The sequence below is a fragment of the Podarcis bocagei genome (assembly GCF_964188305.1).
Source record: "Podarcis bocagei genome assembly, chromosome: 3".
Classification (NCBI taxonomy): Eukaryota; Metazoa; Chordata; class Lepidosauria; order Squamata; family Lacertidae; genus Podarcis; species Podarcis bocagei.
In genome coordinates this window covers 67,197,051-67,220,238 of record NC_138127.1, presented here as the reverse complement: position 1 = coordinate 67,220,238, position 23,188 = coordinate 67,197,051, and the positions used below count along the sequence as shown (strand labels likewise).

Genomic DNA, 23,188 nt, shown 5'->3' with positions numbered 1-23,188 from the left:
CAGGCACCCTGTTCCTGAGCTAGATACACAAGCAGTGCTGCACAGATGCTCTTCCAGTCCCCTTGCCCTGCCTGCCTGCCCCTGTTGGGAGAGAGAGACAGGTAATACTTACCTCTACTTACCGGGTAAACACTCCTGTGTGCAGTGGCCATGTGTTCTGCTCCATGTGGCCAGGCTGTGGTCCTGAAAGGCCAAAGGAACTACAAGAGGTTGGCCAGCAGTAAACATGGTTACATTGGAGGTGCTGGTATTCAGGAATTCTCCTTCTGCATGGTGCATTCACACAGTGCAGACACTGTTCCAAACTCTTGAGGGAGAGAGGACTGGTTAGCCAATACCAAGTTTCCATGCTGCCACCTGGCTGTCCTTTTACTTAGGTCTGTCCCAGGGAGTGACACTGCTAGCCAACTTCCTTTTTCTCAGTCTTAGTGTTGCCCTTGTAGAATTCAGCAGGCAGATGAATGGAGAGAAATCTGGCTCTGACGTTGGCTCTGGCTTCACCTACTGTCTGAGCTCCCTGCATTCCTCTCCACCCATCTCAATGGGTGCCAACCACCACTGCTCTTCACAGACAGAGAGCCTCTTATGTCTTCTTCCAGACTAGGGTTGCCACCTGCCCTTTATAATATAGTGGTACCTCGGGTTACATACGCTTCGGGTTACATACGCTTCAGGTTACGGACTCTGCTAACCCAGAAATAGTACCTCGGGTTAAAAACTTTGCTTCAGGATGAGAACAGAAATTGTGCTCTGGCGGCGCGGCAGCAGCAGGAGGCCCCTTTAGCTAAAGTGGTGCTTCAGGTTAAGAACAGTTTCAGGTTAAGAACGGACCTCCGGAACGAATTAGGTACGTAACCAGAGGTACCACTGTACAGGATTGTCCAGTATTCCAATGTAAAACGCTACATCCTGTATCAGTACAGTTTTGTCCTGTATTTCAGGTCTCTCTCTTTCTGCCAAGTTAGGGATCCTCTCCAAATGCATGTGTTTGAAAGGGTGTGTGAAAGATAATGTATTTAAGCTGTGAGTAGCCAAACACAGACAGATTTCCAAATTTATGTGTATGTACATATGCATGTGATAAATTCCAAAGGGGCAAAAAAAAACCCCAAAATCACTGCTCTCCCTGCCCTGTATTTTTCCAGAACAAAGGTGGCAACTCTGTTCCAGACCCATTTCCAAGATTGCCAGTTACACACACACACCTACCTCTTGATGACATCACCTTAGCCAGGCAAAATGGAGGGGAAGAAAGAAAGAATGTCACGACAGTCACCTTCCAGAAGTTTCTCCCGCTATCTAGTTTCTGTGGCAATGCTCTGTCCCAAGTTCACATTACGAAACAATATACCAAACACACCAGGGCAAGGCTATTTCCTTAACAAAGAAACTCAGCAGTCTCCCTCTTCTGCAGACCCCAGTTTCCCAGGTCTCAAACCGCCCTGTTTCATTATAATATGGATTCTCCCTTCCCTTGCTTGCCTGTATGGGGCAATGAACAGTGCTTGTTAAACAGACTGGCTGTTTGAGCACAGGGCCTGAAATCAAATATTTTAGTCACCCAACCAATAAATACTTCATTCTCTGCTTTTAGGTCTCTTGTTGTTCTTGTTTGGCATGGGAGTCAATATTCACAGTGACCTCATTCTGCGCCAGCTAAGGAAACCCGGGGAGCTCACTTACAAAATCCCACAAGGTATGTCATTCTTTTCCCAATTTCCTTGTGGGGAGCCTGTCCCTATGGTTTGAGAAACATGAGGGTAGGTAAGGAAGACACCAGCAGGTCACACTATTAGTCACCTGTCATTCATCAGAAGTGGTCAATAATAAGCAGAGTAATGCAGGAATGAGAAACCTGTGGCCCTCCAGATGTTGCTAGACTTCACTTTCCACCATGCCTGACTATTGGTCATGCCAGCTGGGGATGATGGAGTCCAACAACATCTGGAGGGCCACATATTCACCACCCCTGAAGTAATAGGATCGTGGTGGGAAGCTGAGAATGCTTTCTAGGATAATTTATCTGAGCAGAAAGTCAAAAATATTTCTGACCACAGGTAAAGGTCCTGGTGAGGCCAACCAATCATTTATTACCTTTGGAGCCAATGAGAGTGCTAGAACAGTAAGGGGACAAGCTAAGCACCCTCCTTACTGCCACATTGGCCCTGTTTTGTGTCTGATTGGCTGAGCCCGCTGCCACTCTTCCCCTGGAGCTAAAGCCTCAGTTGCCAATGCAACAAATGCAGTGGTTTACTGCTGAGACATGTTCCCAGTTGTTTGGGGGCTTCTTGGACTGTGCAAGACCCCCAACCTACATCTGGTAGTTCAGGCCTAGTGGAACAATTGATGACAGGCCCATCAAGCCCAGTCTGGCCTTCTTTAAATCCTCTTGACCAGCAGTACTGAAGTCAAAACTCTGCCTTCTTTTTGCCATTGCCACACTAGCAAAATAACTTTGTACAACATTGTTCTGCAATTGCTTACAATTGGCTATGGGCCCTGGGAGCTATAATGGCTAGGGGGTGTTGAGACCATCTGGCCACAGCCATGGCTGCAGTAATGGCAGCAGGAACCCCGTTGGGTTAATGCCAGCCCTGGTGGCAACATCCTTAGGATGTGTAAATGAGGCTCACTTTCCACTGTTCAAATGTGCTCATACTAGTTGCCTTTCATGCAGGAGGACTGTTTGCATATGTATCAGGAGCAAATTTCTTTGGTGAGATACTGGAATGGTTTGGCTATGCTATAGCAACCTGGTGCCTGCCAGCTTTTGCCTTTGCCTTTTTCACACTCTGCGTCATTGGGCCTCGTGCTTATCACCATCACAGGTATCAAGCATGCTGTTTGTATATTCTTATTCTTATTATTTTTTTGCTCCTGTTTGTTTGTAGTGTGATGAGAGGGGCTTAATGTATTGTTCTAATTTACCTTTTTTTTTTTGAGGGGGTTTGTTTTTTAAGGGATGCCCTCTCCTTTATGCAGGTTCCTCTGGTGACTGCTTTCATTGTATCTCAGAGGAAGGGGTTGTTATGTCACCCACATCATTGTCCTTGAAGTAGTTTTGGAGAGTTTTCAAGAGATCCTCTGTAACAACTTGGTTTGTGGTTAGGATGGGACTGAAGGACCACAATGGGGTACGTAGTTTGTGCTTCCTCTCCTATTTTGAGGTAGCTTCTACTGGGGCGTGGTCTGTGGTTTTAATGTTACCAATGTTTGTTGTTTCTACCAGGGGGATCAGGCCTTGTGTGAGCAGAAAGCTGTCCAGTATGGACATTGTGCCATGGTGTCCAGATTGGAATGTGTGGCTGGTGTCTCCCGGGTTCTTTTCTCCCCAGATGTCATAAAGGCTTCCGTCTTTTTTTAGCATTTTTAGTAGTTTGTAAGAATTTCTAATTGTTTGGGGTTTCCCCTCTGAGGAAGGTTGCCCAGGGGGTTGTAGGATGGATGTCTTTTAGGGAGGTGCCTCTCATATTTAGGTTGAGGTCACCTCCTAGGATTGCTTCCCCTTCAGAGAAGGAGATGAATTTGTTTAGTGCTTTCTAGATGAACTCTAGTATTTATTTTTGTGTGTGTTTGGGGCATACACTATATGGAGCCAATTGTCAGTTTAGTTTTGCCATCTAGTACCTCTTTAGCAAAAACGAATCTGCCTTTTTTGTCTTTTACCACTGTTGTGGCTTTAAAATTTTGGTCTCTGTTGAGTAGTATGTCTACTCCGCGGGCCTTTCCTGACCAAGGTGCCACCCATTGTTGACTGAAGCAGGGTTTGCTCAGGAATTTGCTTCCTTTGGGTGGGTTGTGTATTTTCTGTAGGAAGGCAATGTGTGGTTTCATGGTGTTTATATACGAGGTGATGTGTTTTCTTTTGATAGGGTTTCCCAATCCCTTCACATTTAGTGCAATTGCTTTTAAGCTAGCCGTTTTGTATGTCTATTTTATAGGATGATTCCCTGCCAACCTGTCTAGGTTGTCCTGTGTTTCTCACCTTATATTATTGAACCTAGTGTGCTGTGTTGACATACAGTGTGGTGGGTTGGGGGAGAGGGGGGTTAGAGTTAGGGATGGGCTGAAGATTGGGGAGTAGGTTGTAGAGAGTAGCCTATATGTAGTTATATAGGTGTTTGCTTGGGGTAGCTTGGGGTAGCCAGTTGGTCTTGTGTCTCAGCTGGCATGGATGGCCTTGTTTGAGAACAGGCCACCCCCCTTTTGCTTGCAGTAGGGGTGGGTCAGTGAGACAGTGACAAGTGCTTGTGTTGGGTGTAAAGTTTATAAGCAATGCTGTCAGTATTGTTACCAATATTGGTGGTCCTCAAGAGCTCCGCGCGGCCATGGCGTTCGCCATCTTGCCTCACTGGAAGTCCCTTATTCTTATTTTATTTAATATTTTTTAAAAAAAATTAATTATACAAAAGAAAGTGAAAAAAGAAGAAGATATATATAGCGGGGGGCACTGTGGTCTAAACCACTGAGCCTCTTGAGCTTGCCAATCAGAAGGTTGGTGGTTCAAATCCCTGTGGCGGGGTGAGCTCCCATTGCTCTGTCCCAGCTTCTGCCAACCTAGCAGTTTGAAAGTATGCCAGTGCAAGTAGATAAATAGGTACTGCTGTGGTGGGAAGGTAAAAAGTGTTTCTGTGCACTCTGGCTTCCATCATGGTGTCCTGTTGCACCAGAAGCAGTTTAGTCATGATGGCCACATGATCTAGAAAGCTGTCTGTGGACAAATGCTGGCTCCCTCAGCCTGAAAGCAAGATGAATGCCACAACCCTTATTCACCTTTGACTATATATATATATATATATATATGCAGGTTTTGGTGTTTTCGGGTATCTTCCCGTGTAAGAGTTGGGGTGTCTAGGCGACGTTTCGACGAGGTCTCACTCGTCATCTTCAGGCTGGTGCTTTCGGCTTCTTGTTACTAGAACAGAGCAGGATCTCAGTGTTTGAGTTCCTATAAATACTGTTGAGGGGGTGTGGTGTATAGCCTCCAACGTTCTGGGCAGAGAGGAAGTTCCCAGGTTATTGTGCCTTTTCTTCTTTTGTTCATTAATTACTTGAGGGATATCTTGAGTGATTTCTTGAGTGATATTCTGAGTACCACTTAGGAGGGTCATTAGGTGTGGATTAGTTGCTAAAGCTTTCGTGTCTTGACCTCTTGAGCTTGTGAAGAGTTTTTCTGAGTTTTTCTGAGAAGAGTTTTTCTGAGAAGATGGCTGTACTGCACTTAGTTGTGCTCTGGCTTGGCTTCGTGTATAGGGGCGAGCTGTGGTTTTGTGCCCTGTGCCAGCCAGATCTGTGTAGGGATTGCAGGGGGGTGCAGCATCCGGAGGTGCCACTATGGTTTGGCTACTGGATGGTATCTGTAATTTATCTGTGGAGAGGGTCTGGGTTTGGGTCTGGTGTGGTTGATTGGAGATGGCGTTCTGTGTGCCTCTGGTTCTGGTGTCGGTTTTTGTGGGGAGGGCTAATTTCCAGATGTCTGGCAGGCGGGACGTGTCGTCACGCTTGTTCATGTTGTGAGGGTGTTTCTCTATCTCGATGGCTTCCATGATTATTCTCTTGTGGTGATGTTCCATGTTAAAGAGCAATTTGGAATCTGCAAAATTAATTTCGTGTCCTGTTTCTTTCATGTGTTGGTAAAGAGAGGAAGTTTTTTCTTCTTTTTTGACGGCATTCTTGTGTTCTGCGATACGTGCATTTATTCGTCTGTTTGTTTGTCCAATGTACGTGGCTGGGCAGACTTTGCAGGGTATTTCATAGACCCCTTGGTTTTCTAACTGGATTTTATCTTTTGGGTTTCTGAGGATATTGGCTATTTTTTGGTTGGTGCAAAAGGCTGTTTTGATATTGTGTTTATGGAGGATTTTGCTAATTTTATCTGTGGTGCCCTTGATATAAGGAAGGAGGGCCATGCCATTGTTTTCTTCTGTGTCTTGGTTTTTGGGGGGTGTTTCTTTTTGGATTAGCTTCGTAACCCTGTTTTGCTGGTATCCGTTGGCGATTAACACATTTGAGAGATTCTGTAACTCAGTTGTCAAGTGGTCTTCGTCAGCCAGGCGTTTGGTTCTGGAGATGAGAGTCTTGGCTACGGAGTTTATTTGTGCAGGGTGGTGGTGTGATTGTGCATGTAAGTAGCGGTTGGTGTGTGTTTTTTTCCGGTAGATAGTGTGTCCTAGGGAGCCATCAGGTTTTTTGTAGATTAGGACGTCAAGGAAGGGAAGTTGGTTGTTGGCTTCTATTTCCATAGTGAATTGTATTTTGGGGTGTAGGCTGTTGAGATGTGTGAGGAAGCTATCTAGTTTTTCCTTCCCGTGTGGCCAAATTACAAAGGTGTCGTCAACATATCTGAGCCAAAGTTTGGGTTTGTGTTCTGACTTGTCTAAAGCATTGGTTTCAAAGTGTTCCATGTACAGATTTGCGATGACCGGTGAGAGGGGTGATCCCATAGGTGCTCCTTCTATCTGTTTGTATCTTTGTCCATTGTGGATGAAGTACGTGTTGGTTAGGCAGTGGTTGGTCAGGTCCAGGATGTATTCGGGGGGATTGTATTTGTTTTGAATGGCTGTCAAGGCTTCATTAATGGGCACTTGTGTGAAGAGAGATACAACATCGAAGCTCACAAGTAGGTCATCGGGATGTAGGTTTTGCTTCTTTATTGTTTCTATGAACTGGAAGGAGTTTGTAACGTGTGAAGCGATAGATTCTGCATAGGGCTGAAGTTGCTTAGCGAGAAATTTAGCGAGATTTTGTAGAGGTGAGCCTATGGAGCTGACTATTGGTCTGAGTGGTGTTCCTTCTTTGTGTATCTTGGGGAGACCGTAGAGTTTGGGGCATCTGGATGATTTTTCTCTGGGGATGATTCTTAGCTGGATTTCTTCACTGATAGGAGAGGCTTTTATTTTGGATTTGGTGGTTTTTTCCAGATAGGTGGTGGGATCTGTTTTTATAGGTTGGTAGGTAGGGTCTTGGAGTAGATTTGATAGTTTTGCTTGGTAGTCCGATGTGTTCATCACAACAGTGGCATTACCTTTGTCTGCTGGGAGAATGATTATGTTGTTGTCTTTCTTCAGGTTGGTGAGTGCTTTCTGTTCTTCTTTGTGTAAATTGCTTCTGGGTGGTTTGCTGGAGCAGAGGATGTTGGTGACTTCGAGTCTGATTTTATTGGCTTCATCTGGGTTGATTTTGGTTAGGCTAGCTTCGACTCCGCATATGATGTTTTCCGTGGGGATGCGTCTCGGGGCGACTGCAAAGTTGAAGCCTTTGGAGAGTACTTTGGTTTCAGTTGAGGTGAGGATCCTGTCTGATATGTTATGTACTGTTTGTTTCATGGGTTGTTGTGGAGGGTGGCTGGGCTTCTGGCGTTTCTCTAGTTTGTGGAGTTTGTTGGTGTGTGTGTCTGTCTTATGTGAGGACTCTGTTTCAGCTCTCCAAACGGCTAGTTGTTTGCATTTGTCCCAGAGTGCAGGGTGGATTTTGTTACAGAGTTTGAGGTGAAGAGTGAGCAGATCTTTGTTGGTTTGGTTTAGTAAACCAACAAAGATCTGCTCACTCTTCACCTCAAACTCTGTAACAAAATCCACCCTGCACTCTGGGACAAATGCAAACAACTAGCCGTTTGGAGAGCTGAAACAGAGTCCTCACATAAGACAGACACACACACCAACAAACTCCACAAACTAGAGAATCGCCAGAAGCCCAGCCACCCTCCACAACAACCCATGAAACAAACAGTACATAACATATCAGACAGGATCCTCACCTCAACTGAAACCAAAGTACTCTCCAAAGGCTTCAACTTTGCAGTCGCCCCGAGACGCATCCCCACGGAAAACATCATATGCGGAGTCGAAGCTAGCCTAACCAAAATCAACCCAGATGAAGCCAATAAAATCAGACTCGAAGTCACCAACATCCTCTGCTCCAGCAAACCACCCAGAAGCAATTTACACAAAGAAGAACAGAAAGCACTCACCAACCTGAAGAAAGACAACAACATAATCATTCTCCCAGCAGACAAAGGTAATGCCACTGTTGTGATGAACACATCGGACTACCAAGCAAAACTATCAAATCTACTCCAAGACCCTACCTACCAACCTATAAAAACAGATCCCACCACCTATCTGGAAAAAACCACCAAATCCAAAATAAAAGCCTCTCCTATCAGTGAAGAAATCCAGCTAAGAATCATCCCCAGAGAAAAATCATCCAGATGCCCCAAACTCTACGGTCTCCCCAAGATACACAAAGAAGGAACACCACTCAGACCAATAGTCAGCTCCATAGGCTCACCTCTACAAAATCTCGCTAAATTTCTCGCTAAGCAACTTCAGCCCTATGCAGAATCTATCGCTTCACACGTTACAAACTCCTTCCAGTTCATAGAAACAATAAAGAAGCAAAACCTACATCCCGATGACCTACTTGTGAGCTTCGATGTTGTATCTCTCTTCACACAAGTGCCCATTAATGAAGCCTTGACAGCCATTCAAAACAAATACAATCCCCCCGAATACATCCTGGACCTGACCAACCACTGCCTAACCAACACGTACTTCATCCACAATGGACAAAGATACAAACAGATAGAAGGAGCACCTATGGGATCACCCCTCTCACCGGTCATCGCAAATCTGTACATGGAACACTTTGAAACCAATGCTTTAGACAAGTCAGAACACAAACCCAAACTTTGGCTCAGATATGTTGACGACACCTTTGTAATTTGGCCACACGGGAAGGAAAAACTAGATAGCTTCCTCACACATCTCAACAGCCTACACCCCAAAATACAATTCACTATGGAAATAGAAGCCAACAACCAACTTCCCTTCCTTGACGTCCTAATCTACAAAAAACCTGATGGCTCCCTAGGACACACTATCTACCGGAAAAAAACACACACCAACCGCTACTTACATGCACAATCACACCACCACCCTGCACAAATAAACTCCGTAGCCAAGACTCTCATCTCCAGAACCAAACGCCTGGCTGACGAAGACCACTTGACAACTGAGTTACAGAATCTCTCAAATGTGTTAATCGCCAACGGATACCAGCAAAACAGGGTTACGAAGCTAATCCAAAAAGAAACACCCCCCAAAAACCAAGACACAGAAGAAAACAATGGCATGGCCCTCCTTCCTTATATCAAGGGCACCACAGATAAAATTAGCAAAATCCTCCATAAACACAATATCAAAACAGCCTTTTGCACCAACCAAAAAATAGCCAATATCCTCAGAAACCCAAAAGATAAAATCCAGTTAGAAAACCAAGGGGTCTATGAAATACCCTGCAAAGTCTGCCCAGCCACGTACATTGGACAAACAAACAGACGAATAAATGCACGTATCGCAGAACACAAGAATGCCGTCAAAAAAGAAGAAAAAACTTCCTCTCTTTACCAACACATGAAAGAAACAGGACACGAAATTAATTTTGCAGATTCCAAATTGCTCTTTAACATGGAACATCACCACAAGAGAATAATCATGGAAGCCATCGAGATAGAGAAACACCCTCACAACATGAACAAGCGTGACGACACGTCCCGCCTGCCAGACATCTGGAAATTAGCCCTCCCCACAAAAACCGACACCAGAACCAGAGGCACACAGAACGCCATCTCCAATCAACCACACCAGACCCAAACCCAGACCCTCTCCACAGATAAATTACAGATACCATCCAGTAGCCAAACCATAGTGGCACCTCCGGATGCTGCACCCCCCTGCAATCCCTACACAGATCTGGCTGGCACAGGGCACAAAACCACAGCTCGCCCCTATACACGAAGCCAAGCCAGAGCACAACTAAGTGCAGTACAGCCATCTTCTCAGAAAAACTCTTCTCAGAAAAACTCAGAAAAACTCTTCACAAGCTCAAGAGGTCAAGACACGAAAGCTTTAGCAACTAATCCACACCTAATGACCCTCCTAAGTGGTACTCAGAATATCACTCAAGAAATCACTCAAGATATCCCTCAAGTAATTAATGAACAAAAGAAGAAAAGGCACAATAACCTGGGAACTTCCTCTCTGCCCAGAACGTTGGAGGCTATACACCACACCCCCTCAACAGTATTTATAGGAACTTAAACACTGAGATCCTGCTCTGTTCTAGTAACAAGAAGCCGAAAGCACCAGCCTGAAGATGACGAGTGAGACCTCGTCGAAACGTCGCCTAGACACCCCAACTCTTACACGGGAAGATACCCGAAAACACCAAAACCTGCATTCCTGTACCCGTGAAAATCTACGAAAGCATATATATATATATATATATATATATATATATATATATATATATATATATGTAATGTATGTTAATACAGATATGATTATTAATAACTTGTTAAATTCTGTATAAACTCATTCCAAATATTGATATATTTATCCAAATAAAGTCTGCACCTATAAGCAATCCGTCCATATGTTTCGAGTGCTGTTATGTCTTCAGTCAATTGATTAAAGGGGAGCATATTTTTCTTCTTCAAGTTCATCAATACCAGTCTTTTGGCCATTGTTAGGGCACGTAGAATCCATTTTTGTTGTCCAGTTGACCTATAATAGGCAGATAATTCAATGCATGTGCTTGATATATACATGAAAAGCTGCATCATGAGAGGGAGATTTACAGTGCAATCTGGTACATGCCTACTCAGATGCAAGTCCCATTGAGATCAATGGGCCTTATTCTCAGGTCAGTGTATAGGGCTGTAGTGTTAAACGAGAGAAGAAGCCAGGGTGAGACACAAAGCACGCACACACACACACACACAAAAACACACTGGCCTCTTCTCTCGATTAACACTAGTTTACACACCGTACACTGAAAGTACCCCCTCTCAAGTACCCTGGGAACTGTAGTTCATCCATAACAAAGCTGCAGTTTCTAGCACTCTCAACAAACTGCAGCTCCCAGTATTATTTTGGAGTGTGTGTGTGTGTGTGCTTGAAATGCGCTTTAATTGTACTGTGTGTATGCAGCCCTATACAAACAACTGCACAATTCAAAATAATTTCCTTTGAAACCCTGAAAAGCTTGGGTCCTGGATACCTGCCATCTCCTCCTGTATCAGCCTGCCTGCTGCCTAAGATCTGATGGAGGAACCCTTAGACATGTCTCACCTGTTGTGGAAGTCTGGTTGGCTGTGACAAGAGTTGGAGCTCTCAGTAGCTGCATCCAAAGTGTGGAATGCCTTGCCCCATCAAGTTTACCCTCTTTCACTATCTTCTGCCAGTTAGTCTTTTTAAAAAAATTCCAGCAAACATTTGCTGGGATGATAATTGTTTTTATTCAAAGTTTGTTTCTAATCTGCTCTGAAATACAATGAAATAATAATAACATCATCAATAACCTTCACACAGGGCAGTTGATGTCAGATGGCTTAGAGGGCGTGATTTTTAAGCATGGAACTGCTCTTTGTTCTAATTGTACAACACACATTTAGCACAGAGTTGTTGGTCCGCTGTTGTTTTCTGTCTTCTCGGGTCTCATCTTGATAGATTCATAAATTCACTCCCATCTTCAGCAGGTTATGGAGGAGGATTGACTGTAAGTATACTTGGTAAATTCGTATGTCACACCAACCCACGGTTGTAACAAACCATAGTTTGCAAACCTAATTCAGTTGAAACTATGGTTTGATTTTGGTTTGCTAGCCTGTCAAAAACTATGGTTTTTCAGTATAGACATCACACTAAATCACAGCATCCTTAACCATAGTTTGGTTTGATGTCTATTTTCTGCCACTGCAATACTTATGTTCACCATTGCTCAAATCTGAAAGTTGAATGGAAACTCAAAGTCCCTCTCATCCAAACATTTTAAATATTTGCCACAAGCAGCATAAGATGTTGAAAAACAAGATTCTACTTTCTTAAAGCAATCTGTGCAGGTCTATATCATTTTGGCCATTTTTTGTTTTCATTGTGTGTTCCTTTTGTCTTTTCAGGTACTATCACAAGAGGTTCACTGGCTATCCAAGATCTAGAAAAGCCTTGATTCCATTCATATTCTAGAGGCCAATTATCTGGACTTTTTGAGCAGCGGGGTGTGTTATTTTACTGTATAACTTTAATTATGAAGTTTATTATTAATGTGTAAAATGCTGATGTGAGTTTCAAAGGGAAAGAAACTTGAATAGTGCTGTGTTGCCAGTTATACAGAGTGTTGTTGCTGGATGGAAACAAGTAATCACAGTTCTGTGATTCATCGTCACAGTTTTTGATTTTTTAAACAACAACAAAAAAACAAGTTTTGTCAAGCAGAGTGTCAGTGATTTGCAGAGGCGCCTAATGCTTTTATTGTGCACCATTATTCCACTCAAAATGTCTGCGCGCACACACACACACACTGCTTTTATCCCTAGCAATGCTGTTTTTCTGTTAGTAGGAATCACTGAAGTTTCATCTGGGCCTGTCTGTAGTTGTCACTGCTGTAGCTATACTGAAGACTCTGAAACAAAATATCTGCTTTTTTTTACTGGTAATCTTTCTATTCTGCTCCTGTGGTCTTCCCTATAAAGAGCAACAGGTCGTCTATGAAAAAGTAATTCCTGGTTCCAAGGCCTCTTGCTGATGGAGAACAATATTTCATATTTCCCCCCCTCCAGGTGGACTGATTATGATCAAGAATGGGCTGCTGTATTTCCAAAACCGTTATGTAATTTAAGTGAATGTGTCATTTCCTTGTAAAACATGGCTTGTTAACTGAATAAGAAATAAAAAAATTGTTCCAAATTTAGCATTTCATTTTACTAAAAGAATAGCCCAGGTAACCTGTTCTAGCAGAGCACTTGTATCATAGCATCTTATATCATACAATATATGGATTTATTCATAATTTGTTCAATGTTATCTTCTGGTTGTTTCGGATCATGCAGATTTATTTGCTTTAAAGGGGTGGCCAACTTCTGAGAGACTGCGATCTACTTTCAAAATCAAAATCTGGCGGTGATCTACCCCCATTTTTTAGGGGTTCAGGTAAAAGTTGTTGAGCTTTCTGGGGGGAGGAGAAATGCATCTACTGCGATCTACCAAAACCTCACAGGGATCAACCAGTAGATTGAGATTGACATTTTGGACATTCTAAAGCATCCACTTTTACTTACACTTAAGACAAGAAAAATAATACGCTCAGCAAACATAATGTACTTAAATAATAAATAAAACAAGTACAGTGGTACCTCGGGTTACAGACACCTCAGGTTACAGACGCCGCTAACAGGGAAGTAGTACCTCGGGTTAAGAACTTTACCTCAGGATGAGAACAGAAATCGCACGGCGACATCAGGAAGCCCCATTAGCTAAAGTGGTACTACCTCAGGTTAAGAACGGTTTCAGGTTAAGAACGAACCTCTGGAATTAATTAAGTTCGTAACCAGAGGTACCACTCTATTTCAGATCAGGTCCTGCCTGAAAGCTTACAGTATAAGACATATTTTAAAACACATTAGGAAGAAAGAAGGATCAACTGCATGTACTTTACCATTGAGCTATGACCCACTACACTGTTGTTCAATTATTGGTGTTGGACCAAGCAATTACTGTACAATGTAAAACTCTTTCCTTGCGTTTTGTATTTCATTACATTTATATCTTATCTCCCCTCCATAGAATTCAAGGTAGAATTTCAGGGAGGCCTGTCACCTAGTGGCAGAGTACATGTTTTGTATGCAGAAGGTCCAGGTGCAGGTAAACAACGTTTCCGTGCACTCTGGCTTCCATCATGGTGTTCCATTGCACCAGAAGCGGTTTAGTCATGCAGGCCACATGACCCGGAAAGCTGTCCATGGACAAATGCCGGCTCCCTCGGCCTGAAAGCGAGATGAGCGTCGCACCCCGCAGTCACCTTTGAGTGGACTTAACCATCCAGGGAAACCCATGCCTGAAACCTTAGATAGCTGCTGCCAGACATTACTGAGCTAGATGACCCAGTTGTCTTCCTCTGCTCTTATGAAGCATACAGAGGTTTCCTTCAAGGCACTGACTAGATGCAGAGCTGCTTAACTTCAGCACAGCTTTCAGACCACATTCTGATGCTTTTTAAAGTACTGCTTTGTTTGAAACAAAGCTTTGAGTTGACAATTCTGTCTTCTGACCATAACATTTTAGGTTGATTCAAACACTGCCCACACAGAGCAGTCCTGTGAATGCAGCATCATGAAGGAAGCAATATCTGAACCAGCACGCCACAAATTAAAATCCTATTTCCCGTAGTGATTAGTTCCATAAGCTTCTCATACAAATGGCCAGCAGGAATGCTTAGATTTGTCGATGCCCCAGGTCAAATGTGTCTGTTCCAATGGAATGCATTTCATACTCCTCCACAGGCTCTTTGTACTTGCGTTTGAGCTTGTAACATAAATGGTGCTGTACCAAAATACTTTTAATATAAGGGAGGCATCTATCAGGTGAGTCCTCTCTTTCAGATCACTTGAAATTGCACCTTACAGGCAGGTATACTCAGCAAACAAGTTTGCTGATCTTTCAGGCTCAGCCAAGCTGTCTTCACTCAAATGTGTAGTAGAATGAGAAGAGATGGAGTGAGGTTGATGCTGCTAGGAAACTATAGACTCAAGAGTCCTGCTAGACTTGAATTCCTGCACAGACATGGATCTGTATTTGAATATATTGTTGCAGTTCCAATGGTCCGTTGAGCTGCAAAATCATTAAGGGACCAGATACATCTGTTACTACCCTGCTAGTCTGTATGACACTTGGAGTTATACAGACAGAATCAACTGATTGCATACCTGCTCTGTTTTATGGATGACAAACAATCTCATGGTACCCATTTCCACTTCTATCTCTATAAATGTTGGAGAGGGAGATAGAATCTAAAAGGCCTCTTTAAGGGTTCCTAACTCAGGTTCATTTTATTTTTGTTACATTTATATGCAGTGTAACTCCCTTTCACCAAAGTCGTCAGGGTGGTATATGTAGTCCTCCTCCTCCTCCTAATTTTAAATGGCAAGAACAAAAGGAAAATGTACTTCACAGGGACAAAACAACAGCCTGTAACAGTTAAAAGGAGAGCCCTGCTGGATCAGACCAAAGGCCTAACTAGCCCAACATCCTATTACCCATCATGGTCATCCAAATACCTATGGGGAAGCTTCCAATGGGAATATGAAGTCTGGTGAGAAGACCCTAAGAAAAGATCTTATTTTCATCACTAGCTACAAATATGCGAACTTGAACTCCTTGGAGGAAAGGTGGGATGTGCAATTAATTTATCTGGTTAATTTTCATCAGTGGCGTAGCGTGGGGGGTGCAGGGGGGGCTGGCCGCACCGGGCGCAACATCTGGGGGTTAGGGTTAGGGGGCGCAAATCCACGGGTTAGGGGGCGCAAATCCACGAGTTAGGGGGCACAAATTACTTGCCTTGCCCCGGGTGCTGACAACCCACGCTACGCCACTGATTTTCATTGATAGGCTTCTCTTCCATAGATTGGCCTAAGCTTTACTTGGAACTGTGACACTAATGGCTATCACTGGATCTTGTGGTAGTAAATCCCATAAGTTAATTATGCAGAGTATGAGGGAGTAAAATGCCTCTTGGGAGCGATGCTCTAAGTTCCGCTTTCAGTGACTTCAGTCACTTTTCCTAGGCAGCTCATTCTGCTACCAATTAGGTCTGCTTTTTTTCTAGGTTTTGCAATGCCCTCTTCTATTAAATTATTCCTACTCTACTGGAGAACAGTAGAATTCCCATTATGCTGTTTCTGGCTCATTGAGCCTGTAATTACTTTGGTTTTGATGTCAGTAAGCATTTATCACCGATTAAACATTTAATCAGCAGATGAGCACAGCTTTCAAACAAAACATACGGTACATGCATTGATTACACATTGCAAAGCACATCTATTATTGATCATCAAGGTTGAATAGCTGCCAATAAGGAGAGTCAACACAAAAATATCATGTGAGCATGCAATTAACAATCCCGCCAGGAAGGCTGAGATGTGTCTCCATTTTTAGGCTAGTAGTGTATTCTCGGTAAAACAGAATCTTACGTAACGTTGTTAATTTTTTTTACAAAATCCCCTGCACTGTACATGTTTTACTCTAAACCATTGTTGGCAAGCATGTACAGGATCTTGCTGAATTAAGGATTTTTAAAAATGAAACAAAACTACCATGATAAGCAAGGCACCCTTCATGTAGGCAAACAAGAGGCATTATCCCAATTCAAGGGGGCTTTCCAGGCAGGCAAAAGCACTTGAGGAAGTGTGGAGCAGGGCCAATGTATGATATATTCTGGGGACTGCATTTGGCCCCAGAGCTTGAGGATTCCCACCCCTGTTGTAAATGGGTTCCTGACATTGAGTGCAGTGCTACCGTAGCAGAAGCACTTAAAGGTGTATGTTTAATGTATATATGTTTGAAGCCACCCAGAATGGCTGGGGCAACCCAGTCATATGGGCGGGGTACTACTACTACTACTACTACTACTACTACTGCTACTACTACTACTGTTAGATACAGGAGATGTCATTCATGGACAGCCCTAGGCTATAACATACCTAGTACGACTGCATTTCATAGCAAGATGGGGTGGGTTCTCTCCTCGATAGGATGGCACTTATTCATTTGGTTAACAAAATTTATATACTGAATGATTATAAGAAAACCTAAGCGGTTCATAAAAATATAAAATAGAAAATTATCAGTTTAAAAGTTAAAAACAGGTATTTAAAAAGATTCAAGAGATTATTAAAATCAACAGTAGCTAAAAAGAGATAAGGCATATATAACTTCTACATGTCAATGCAATTCTGGGCTGCATCAATAGGAGTATAGCATCTAGATCAAGGGAAGTAATAGTGCCACTGTATTCTGCTCTGGTCAGACCTCACCTGGAGTACTGTGTCCAGTTCTGGGCATCACAGTTCAAGAAGGACACTGACAAACTGGAACGTGTCCAGAGGAGGGCAACCAAAATGGTCAAAGGCCTGGAAACGATGCCTTATGAGGAACGGCTAAGGGAGCTGGGCATGTTTAGCCTGGAGAAGAGGAGGTTAAGGGGTGATATGATAGCCATGTTCAAATATATAAAAGGATGTCACATAGAGGAGGGAGAAAGGTTGTTTTCTGCTGCTCCAGAGAAGCGGACACGGAGCAATGGATTCAGACTACAAGAAAGAAGATTCCATCTAAACATTAGGAAGAACTTCCTGAGAGTAAGAGCTGTTCGACAGTGGAATTTGCTGCCAAGGAGTGTGGTGGAGTCTCCTTCTTTGGAGGTCTTTAAGCAGAGGCTTGACAACCATATGTCAGGAGTGCTCTGATGGTGTTTCCTGCTTGGCAGGGGATTGGACTCGATGGCCCTTGTGGTATCTTCCAACTCTATGATTCTATGATTCGATGTCTGAATTGGCTTGCCTAAACAAAAGTGTTATAAACAGGCACCAAAAACAATACAGCAAAGGCGCTCGCTTCCAAGGAGTTCCAAAGCAGTAGTGCTACCCCACTAAAAGAGTTAATTCTTTGTTTCTTTCTTTCTTTATTTTGTTTCTTTAGTTGTCAGTCTCTCCTTGACATGAATGGATTTGGATTCAAACAATGGGCCCAGAGGCGCAGCCTATTGTAATGATAATTTGATTGGATATGTCCTATGTAGAAGACTGATATCACCTCCCTTGAGTTGGCCAATATTCCTCCATCAACCTCCTTCCTTTTATTGCAAAGTAAACCAAACTGAAGCTGTTTTTATATCACATAGGCAATACTGCAGTAGTGTCTCTCAGGCTCTTGTGGCTAGCTAGCATCTTTCCAATAGTCTGGAGGGCTGCAATATTTAACAGGGATTGGCAAAAACTGTGCCTGACTTTGAATGGGTTGAAGGCAGCAATGGATACAACCCATCGTATCTAATACTCCCAAAGCAATCTGTAAATCTGAAACACATACCGGAGGCTAGTTTGTAGACATGCTCATTAATAATTTTGTTTCTTTGTTTTACATTTCTGCACCACCATTTTACTTGGTGGGAATTCAAGGTGGTTTACAACTCACAAATCAACAAAAGCACACTAAAGTCCCATTGAAGGAGCTCAGAGTACTCAGTTGTGGTCTCATCTGTGTCAGAAGCTGATACAATATAGTGAAGTCTGTGGAGGAATACTATTATATAATAAAAAGTGCTCATTACTTATGAATGCATTTCAACAAGGGAACAGTATATCTCCCCTTTTTCCTTTTGACTTCTGTTTTATGAGCACTAGAAATAGACTTCCCAAATGCCAAAGTACAACACAGGAGAGAAACTTGTTTAAATTAAATATGACATATCATTTTATGACAAGACCTGCATTACATTAAAATGGTCATTACCTTTGCCTGAGGAAGTAAATAATGGTATATATTTAAGTTCTAATTGGTTACATAACATGGTTCTCCTGGAACAGTGTAAGGCAAAACACTGGGACAAAAGGCTTCCAGATAATGTATTCATGGCTGTCAAACTTACTTTATCCAGAGAATGCAAAGGCAGCTTTTCTGTTCCACTGTGCACTGCCTAATAAGTGTTCTTTGTTTTACTGAAAAGCATAAAGGTTATGAATGCTGTCAGGAAGCACATATTGTAACAAGAAAGTGGATTGTAACATTTGGGGGGCAGGCAAGGCCACACGCACAATTAATACTAGCTCATATCTCCACAGAAGCATAGAGGTTTGTGGCATTCTTTCTTGACACAAAGAGGGGGAGAAGTTTTTCATACATGAAAAACATTGACCTATCAACAAGGTATCATTAGGTATGTATGGATGAATGTGTTAGGTTGTAGATGTCTGCCTGTGCTGGAATTCTTATGCTTGTAAAATATTCTGTTAAATTAGCATATGAGTGTGGTGGCTGCATTAGAGTTTACACTTTAGGCAAGTCTGTTTATATAGACTCTTACTTGAAAGTTGTTGGTTCAAGGAAAAAATTGGTATACTAAAGAAGAATTCCTGGCCAATATCCAAGTTTGGGACAAATAATCTTTGGTGAGAGAACCCCAGCAAAGATTTAAAATCACAAAATATGCAGCAAAGTAAGACGTGAAAATATAGACTGTTAAACCTTTAAAATATGCCTTTGTAAGTTCTAAAATTTCCCTGTTCCCCTACCACCCGTTTAGTTAAGTTTAAAATGGTTTACCTAAAACTCTTCAAAGGTCAGATTCATGTGCTTCAGAAAGTTCCACAGACAGTAAAACTTGGCTTTGTTTCAAAGCAGTGGAAGTTCCTAAATTATTGGTTATAGGAAAACAAGAATGGCTTGTGAGAGCCATGCAACTAAACTGGATGCTCCAGCTTAGCTTCTTCACAGGTTGAGCTTCGCAGGTAACAAAGTCTTGATTACTGGTACCTAGTCCCTTCCCAAGGCGAGCTAAGCTTCGCAGGACAGCTTACACTATGGTTTTAACCCTTTTGTGCATTAATTTTTGAAAAAAGAAAAAGAAGAAAATAAAAGAATGAATTCCTATGTCCCTCAAATAACCCAGAGATGCATTTTTTTTAAAAAGGACACATTCTACTCATGTAAAAACAGTCTGATTCCCGGACCATCCGGGGGCTAAATTGAGGTGATTGGGCTGCATCCAGGCCCCAGGCCTTAGGTTGTCTACCCCTGAATTAGACTTAAGCATCTTGTTTATACAAAGCTGGATATTCCACAAAAGTAAATCTCACTTAATTCAGTTAAGCTTATTTCACACATGCAAGATTTGATAAACAAATTGACTGGCAACTCCAAATACAGTGGTACCTCGGGTTAAGTACTTAATTCGTTCCGGAGGTCCGTTCTTAACCTGAAGCTGTTCTTAACCTGAAGCACCACTTTAACTAATGGGGCCTCCCGCTGCCGCCACACCGCCGAAGCACGATTTCTGTTCTCATCCTGAAGCAAAGTTCTTAACCCAAGGTACTATTTCTGGGTTAGCAGAGTCTGTAACCTGAACCATTTGTAACCTGAAGCGTATGTAACCTGAGGTACCACGGTACTAGCTTGCAGTAACGGCTTCCCAACAATATCAAATACTAGCTGGGGTTGAGGGGCAATTTTCATAGGGGCTGCAGCACAAGAGGCAAGCATTCATATTGCTCCTCCAACCCAGTACTTGAACCTTCAGAGCTCTTTTGTAAAAGGAAAAGATCAGAAACAAAAAGGCAAATTATGCAGTTAATGTAATATGTAGCTTGGACCTCATCACTTCCTGGTTTTCATGTGAATGCAACTGAATACAACTCAATACAGGCAGTCAGTATGGGCTGGGAAAAACTCCAGGTCCTAAGAACAGCACTAATGCCAATTACAATCTTCACTTCTGGAGTGATCAGTTCATGAACAGGAAAACATTCACACACCTACCAGTGCTGCCCTTGTAATAGACTTCAGTAGGAAAGTTATTACCAATGGAGATTTCCACTTGCATAGCATATGAGATATAGGTTTTGAATTGGAGAGTGGGGGAATGGCTAGACATTCTGTACAGGTTGCTATTTTCAAATGGCTTCTGGCAGTCCTTCAGCAGCACCAGAGCAATGCATTTTTATGATTCGAACCCACCCAGAGATAGCTGTGGGCAGGATTACTGAATTGCAGAGTGTTGGACTAGATGACTCTCGGAGTCCTTTCCAACTCTACAATGCTGTGTAAAGTTGGAAAATATTTTTGAAAATTGTTTATTAACAAACATAGCCACTGCTGCAATGTTATTAGTAGCAAAATAAATAAATAAATAAATTAACAAACATAAATGTGTAATTTTAAGCAGATGGAAATGCACAACTATGATGCATTCTGTTTGCAGTTGAACACTAAGAAAATATAGTACAATAGGCACCCATTCTATCACCGGTAATCTTTTTGTGCATTTGTTTTTCATCCCAAATCATGTCATTTTTGTCATCCAAGTGAAAACTGCAACTAACAGTAGGCCTTTCCTATGTATAACAGGGACAGCAATATACAACTCCAGCTACCTTGAATGTGTGAACAAATAAATTTTACGGCAGCTGGGTTCACAAGAGACTTGGGAGCTGCTCACCTGACAAAAGATAATGTAAATATAATAATGCCCTAGGAGGACTCACTTGCGAGTAAGCCTGCGTATGTTAAGATTTTTATTAAAGTTTTATCATAATACGGTAAGATATAGAAAACGAATGGAAATAATAATTTTTAAAAACAGCTACAAAAAAGGAAAAAAAGAAACATAAAGAAGCCGGGAGAAAGGAAATAGAAGAAAAAGAAAAGGAGAGTAATTCCTATGGTACACAGCTGCCCTTATTGCTAAGTAAACATGCGCCAGATCGTGGCCCACGTGAGCACATGGCCAACGGAAAGGCCACGGCCGCCTTTTAAACCTTCAAGGAAAACCCCCGCCTTCAAGACGCCCGAGACGGTTTCCTCCGCGGCTACGTTCGAAGCGGTGCATGCTGGGCCTTGTAGTTTGGCGAAGGAAGCGCCCGGGTGCTTTCCGCTCCTACTGCTTCGTCTGGCTTCGCACGGCGAACAATTAAAAGAAACAACAGCAAGAGCTCAAGAATTTGAAAATTCCCGCGGCGGCTGTGATTTGTTCTCGCGAGAGGTCAGCCTTCCTCCTCCCACACCCCCCCGCTCTCCTCCTGCTTGCCGGTGAGTGATTGCGGGTGGGGGGGAGGAAGAGGACGACGACGACGACGAGGCGGCTGCTGCTGCGCAGACAGATACCGAGCGAGAGCGCGCGCGGCGGCCGGCGACTGAGCAGGCCCGGCGCAGAGAGCCCCCCCGAGGAGTGGCGCACGTTCGCCGGCCTTCCCCAACCGCTGCGGCGGGTGCGAGAGAGGGAAAGAGATGTCGCCTTTCTGACGGGAGGCCGAGCGGCAAAGCGGCGGAGGCGGCGACACCCGCCTGAGCAAGCAGGTACCGCCCGCGAAGAGGGAGGCCGGCGGGCGGGTAGGCGCGGACCAGGCTGGTAGGCCCTGTTTTGGGCCGGGCGGCCTGAGGCGGGCCACCTCCAGGCTGCTTATGTAAGCGCCTGCGGGTGGTGCACATGGCTCTGCCGGGCGCTTCAGGCGCCTGCCTTCCCCGGTGAAGCCTCCCTCGCACACGCCCAGCCTCGGAGGCTGACGGGGGCGAGGCCTCTCCTTCGCCCTTTGCCCTCCCGAGCGCGGGGACGCCGCCCCGTCGGGCTGGGGAAGGCAAGCAAGGCGGCAACTGCAGGCGGGGGGGGGGGGTGCGGCGTGCTGCTGTCGAGCGACTTAAGCGAGCGTGGCTGGACGGGGGCGGCGGCCTGAAGGGGCTCTTCCGCCCGACCCCTGCCCGCTGAGGCGAGGGGGCTTCCCGGTTCGTGTTCCGCTCGCGGTCCTGTCGCTTTGAACCTGCGCTCTTAAAACTACAACACGGCGAACATGTGACAGTTCGTGACAAACAACTGAAACGGTGGAGGAACAGCCATTTTCCCCCCCTCGAGGGCCATTGCGTAGAGTTATAATTTGCTTTCCGATTCCTGGTTCTGCAGGCTGGGTGGTTTTAATTTGAGGTGAGGGCACGTGGGCAGCCCGATTCTGGGTGCAAAGCGAGACTTGATTGCAAGGAAGCGTGCGTGCCATTGCAGGCCCTAATTACTTGGGAGTAAGTACTATTGGAATAACCCGGGCTTGGTTCTAACTCGGCATCATAGAATCATGATGTTGTTGGGCTGGAATGGTGTGGTAGAATCCTGAGTCAGGGTGGATATCGCCTCTCAAGGCTGCAGGTTGGAGATGGCATTTCTGAATGGGGACTAGAGAAAACCATCGTATGTTCTTTTGTTTCTTGAGTCTTAGCTAGTGTGCAAAAGTTGAACATTTTAGAGTTGCATGATAGGATGAGATCTAGATTTGAGAAGTGGCAGATGCTGGTGGATCCCATAAACAACCAAATAGTATCAATGGATGGGTATAGGTGACTGGTATCTTGCTTTGAATTCAGTGTGCGATAAGAACTATACAGTACCAGAATGCATTACACAGAGAACTTCAACCATCTTCATAAATAGTCTTCTCTTGTGAATGTTTGACTACAATGCAGATGTTATTCATATTGCCATGAAATCCATGTAACTTTTTAGTGCCTGTCTCTTGGTGTGTTTTAAAAACATGCATGCTGTATTTGGCAGGACTATAGAGAGGTTGGTGTAAAATAATACCCCAAATAATAATCATACT

The 23,188-nt window shown here is 43.7% G+C and overlaps 2 protein-coding genes across 3 annotated transcripts in view; both read left to right on the top strand.

Annotated features, from left to right (window-relative positions):
• The window catches only part of SRD5A2 (steroid 5 alpha-reductase 2), a 31,746-nt gene extending 19,000 nt beyond the window's left edge, over positions 1-12,746 (top strand). Inside the window, exons 3-5 of the mRNA XM_081188146.1 lie at positions 1,595-1,696; positions 2,678-2,828; positions 11,960-12,746. Of these exons, the coding sequence (XP_081044272.1) occupies positions 1,595-1,696; positions 2,678-2,828; positions 11,960-12,026 (320 nt within the window). The 3' untranslated portion in view covers positions 12,027-12,746. The remainder of the gene's footprint in view (positions 1-1,594; positions 1,697-2,677; positions 2,829-11,959) is intronic.
• Positions 12,747-22,403: 9,657 nt separating this feature from the next.
• AHCTF1 (AT-hook containing transcription factor 1) overlaps positions 22,404-23,188 on the top strand; it is a 56,758-nt gene continuing 55,973 nt past the window's right edge. The window contains exon 1 of one of the 2 annotated variants that reach the window (XM_081187995.1): positions 22,404-22,521. The gene's annotated coding sequence lies outside the window, so the exon portion shown is untranslated. The remainder of the gene's footprint in view (positions 22,522-23,188) is intronic. The other variant, XM_081187994.1, reaches the window with a different exon arrangement.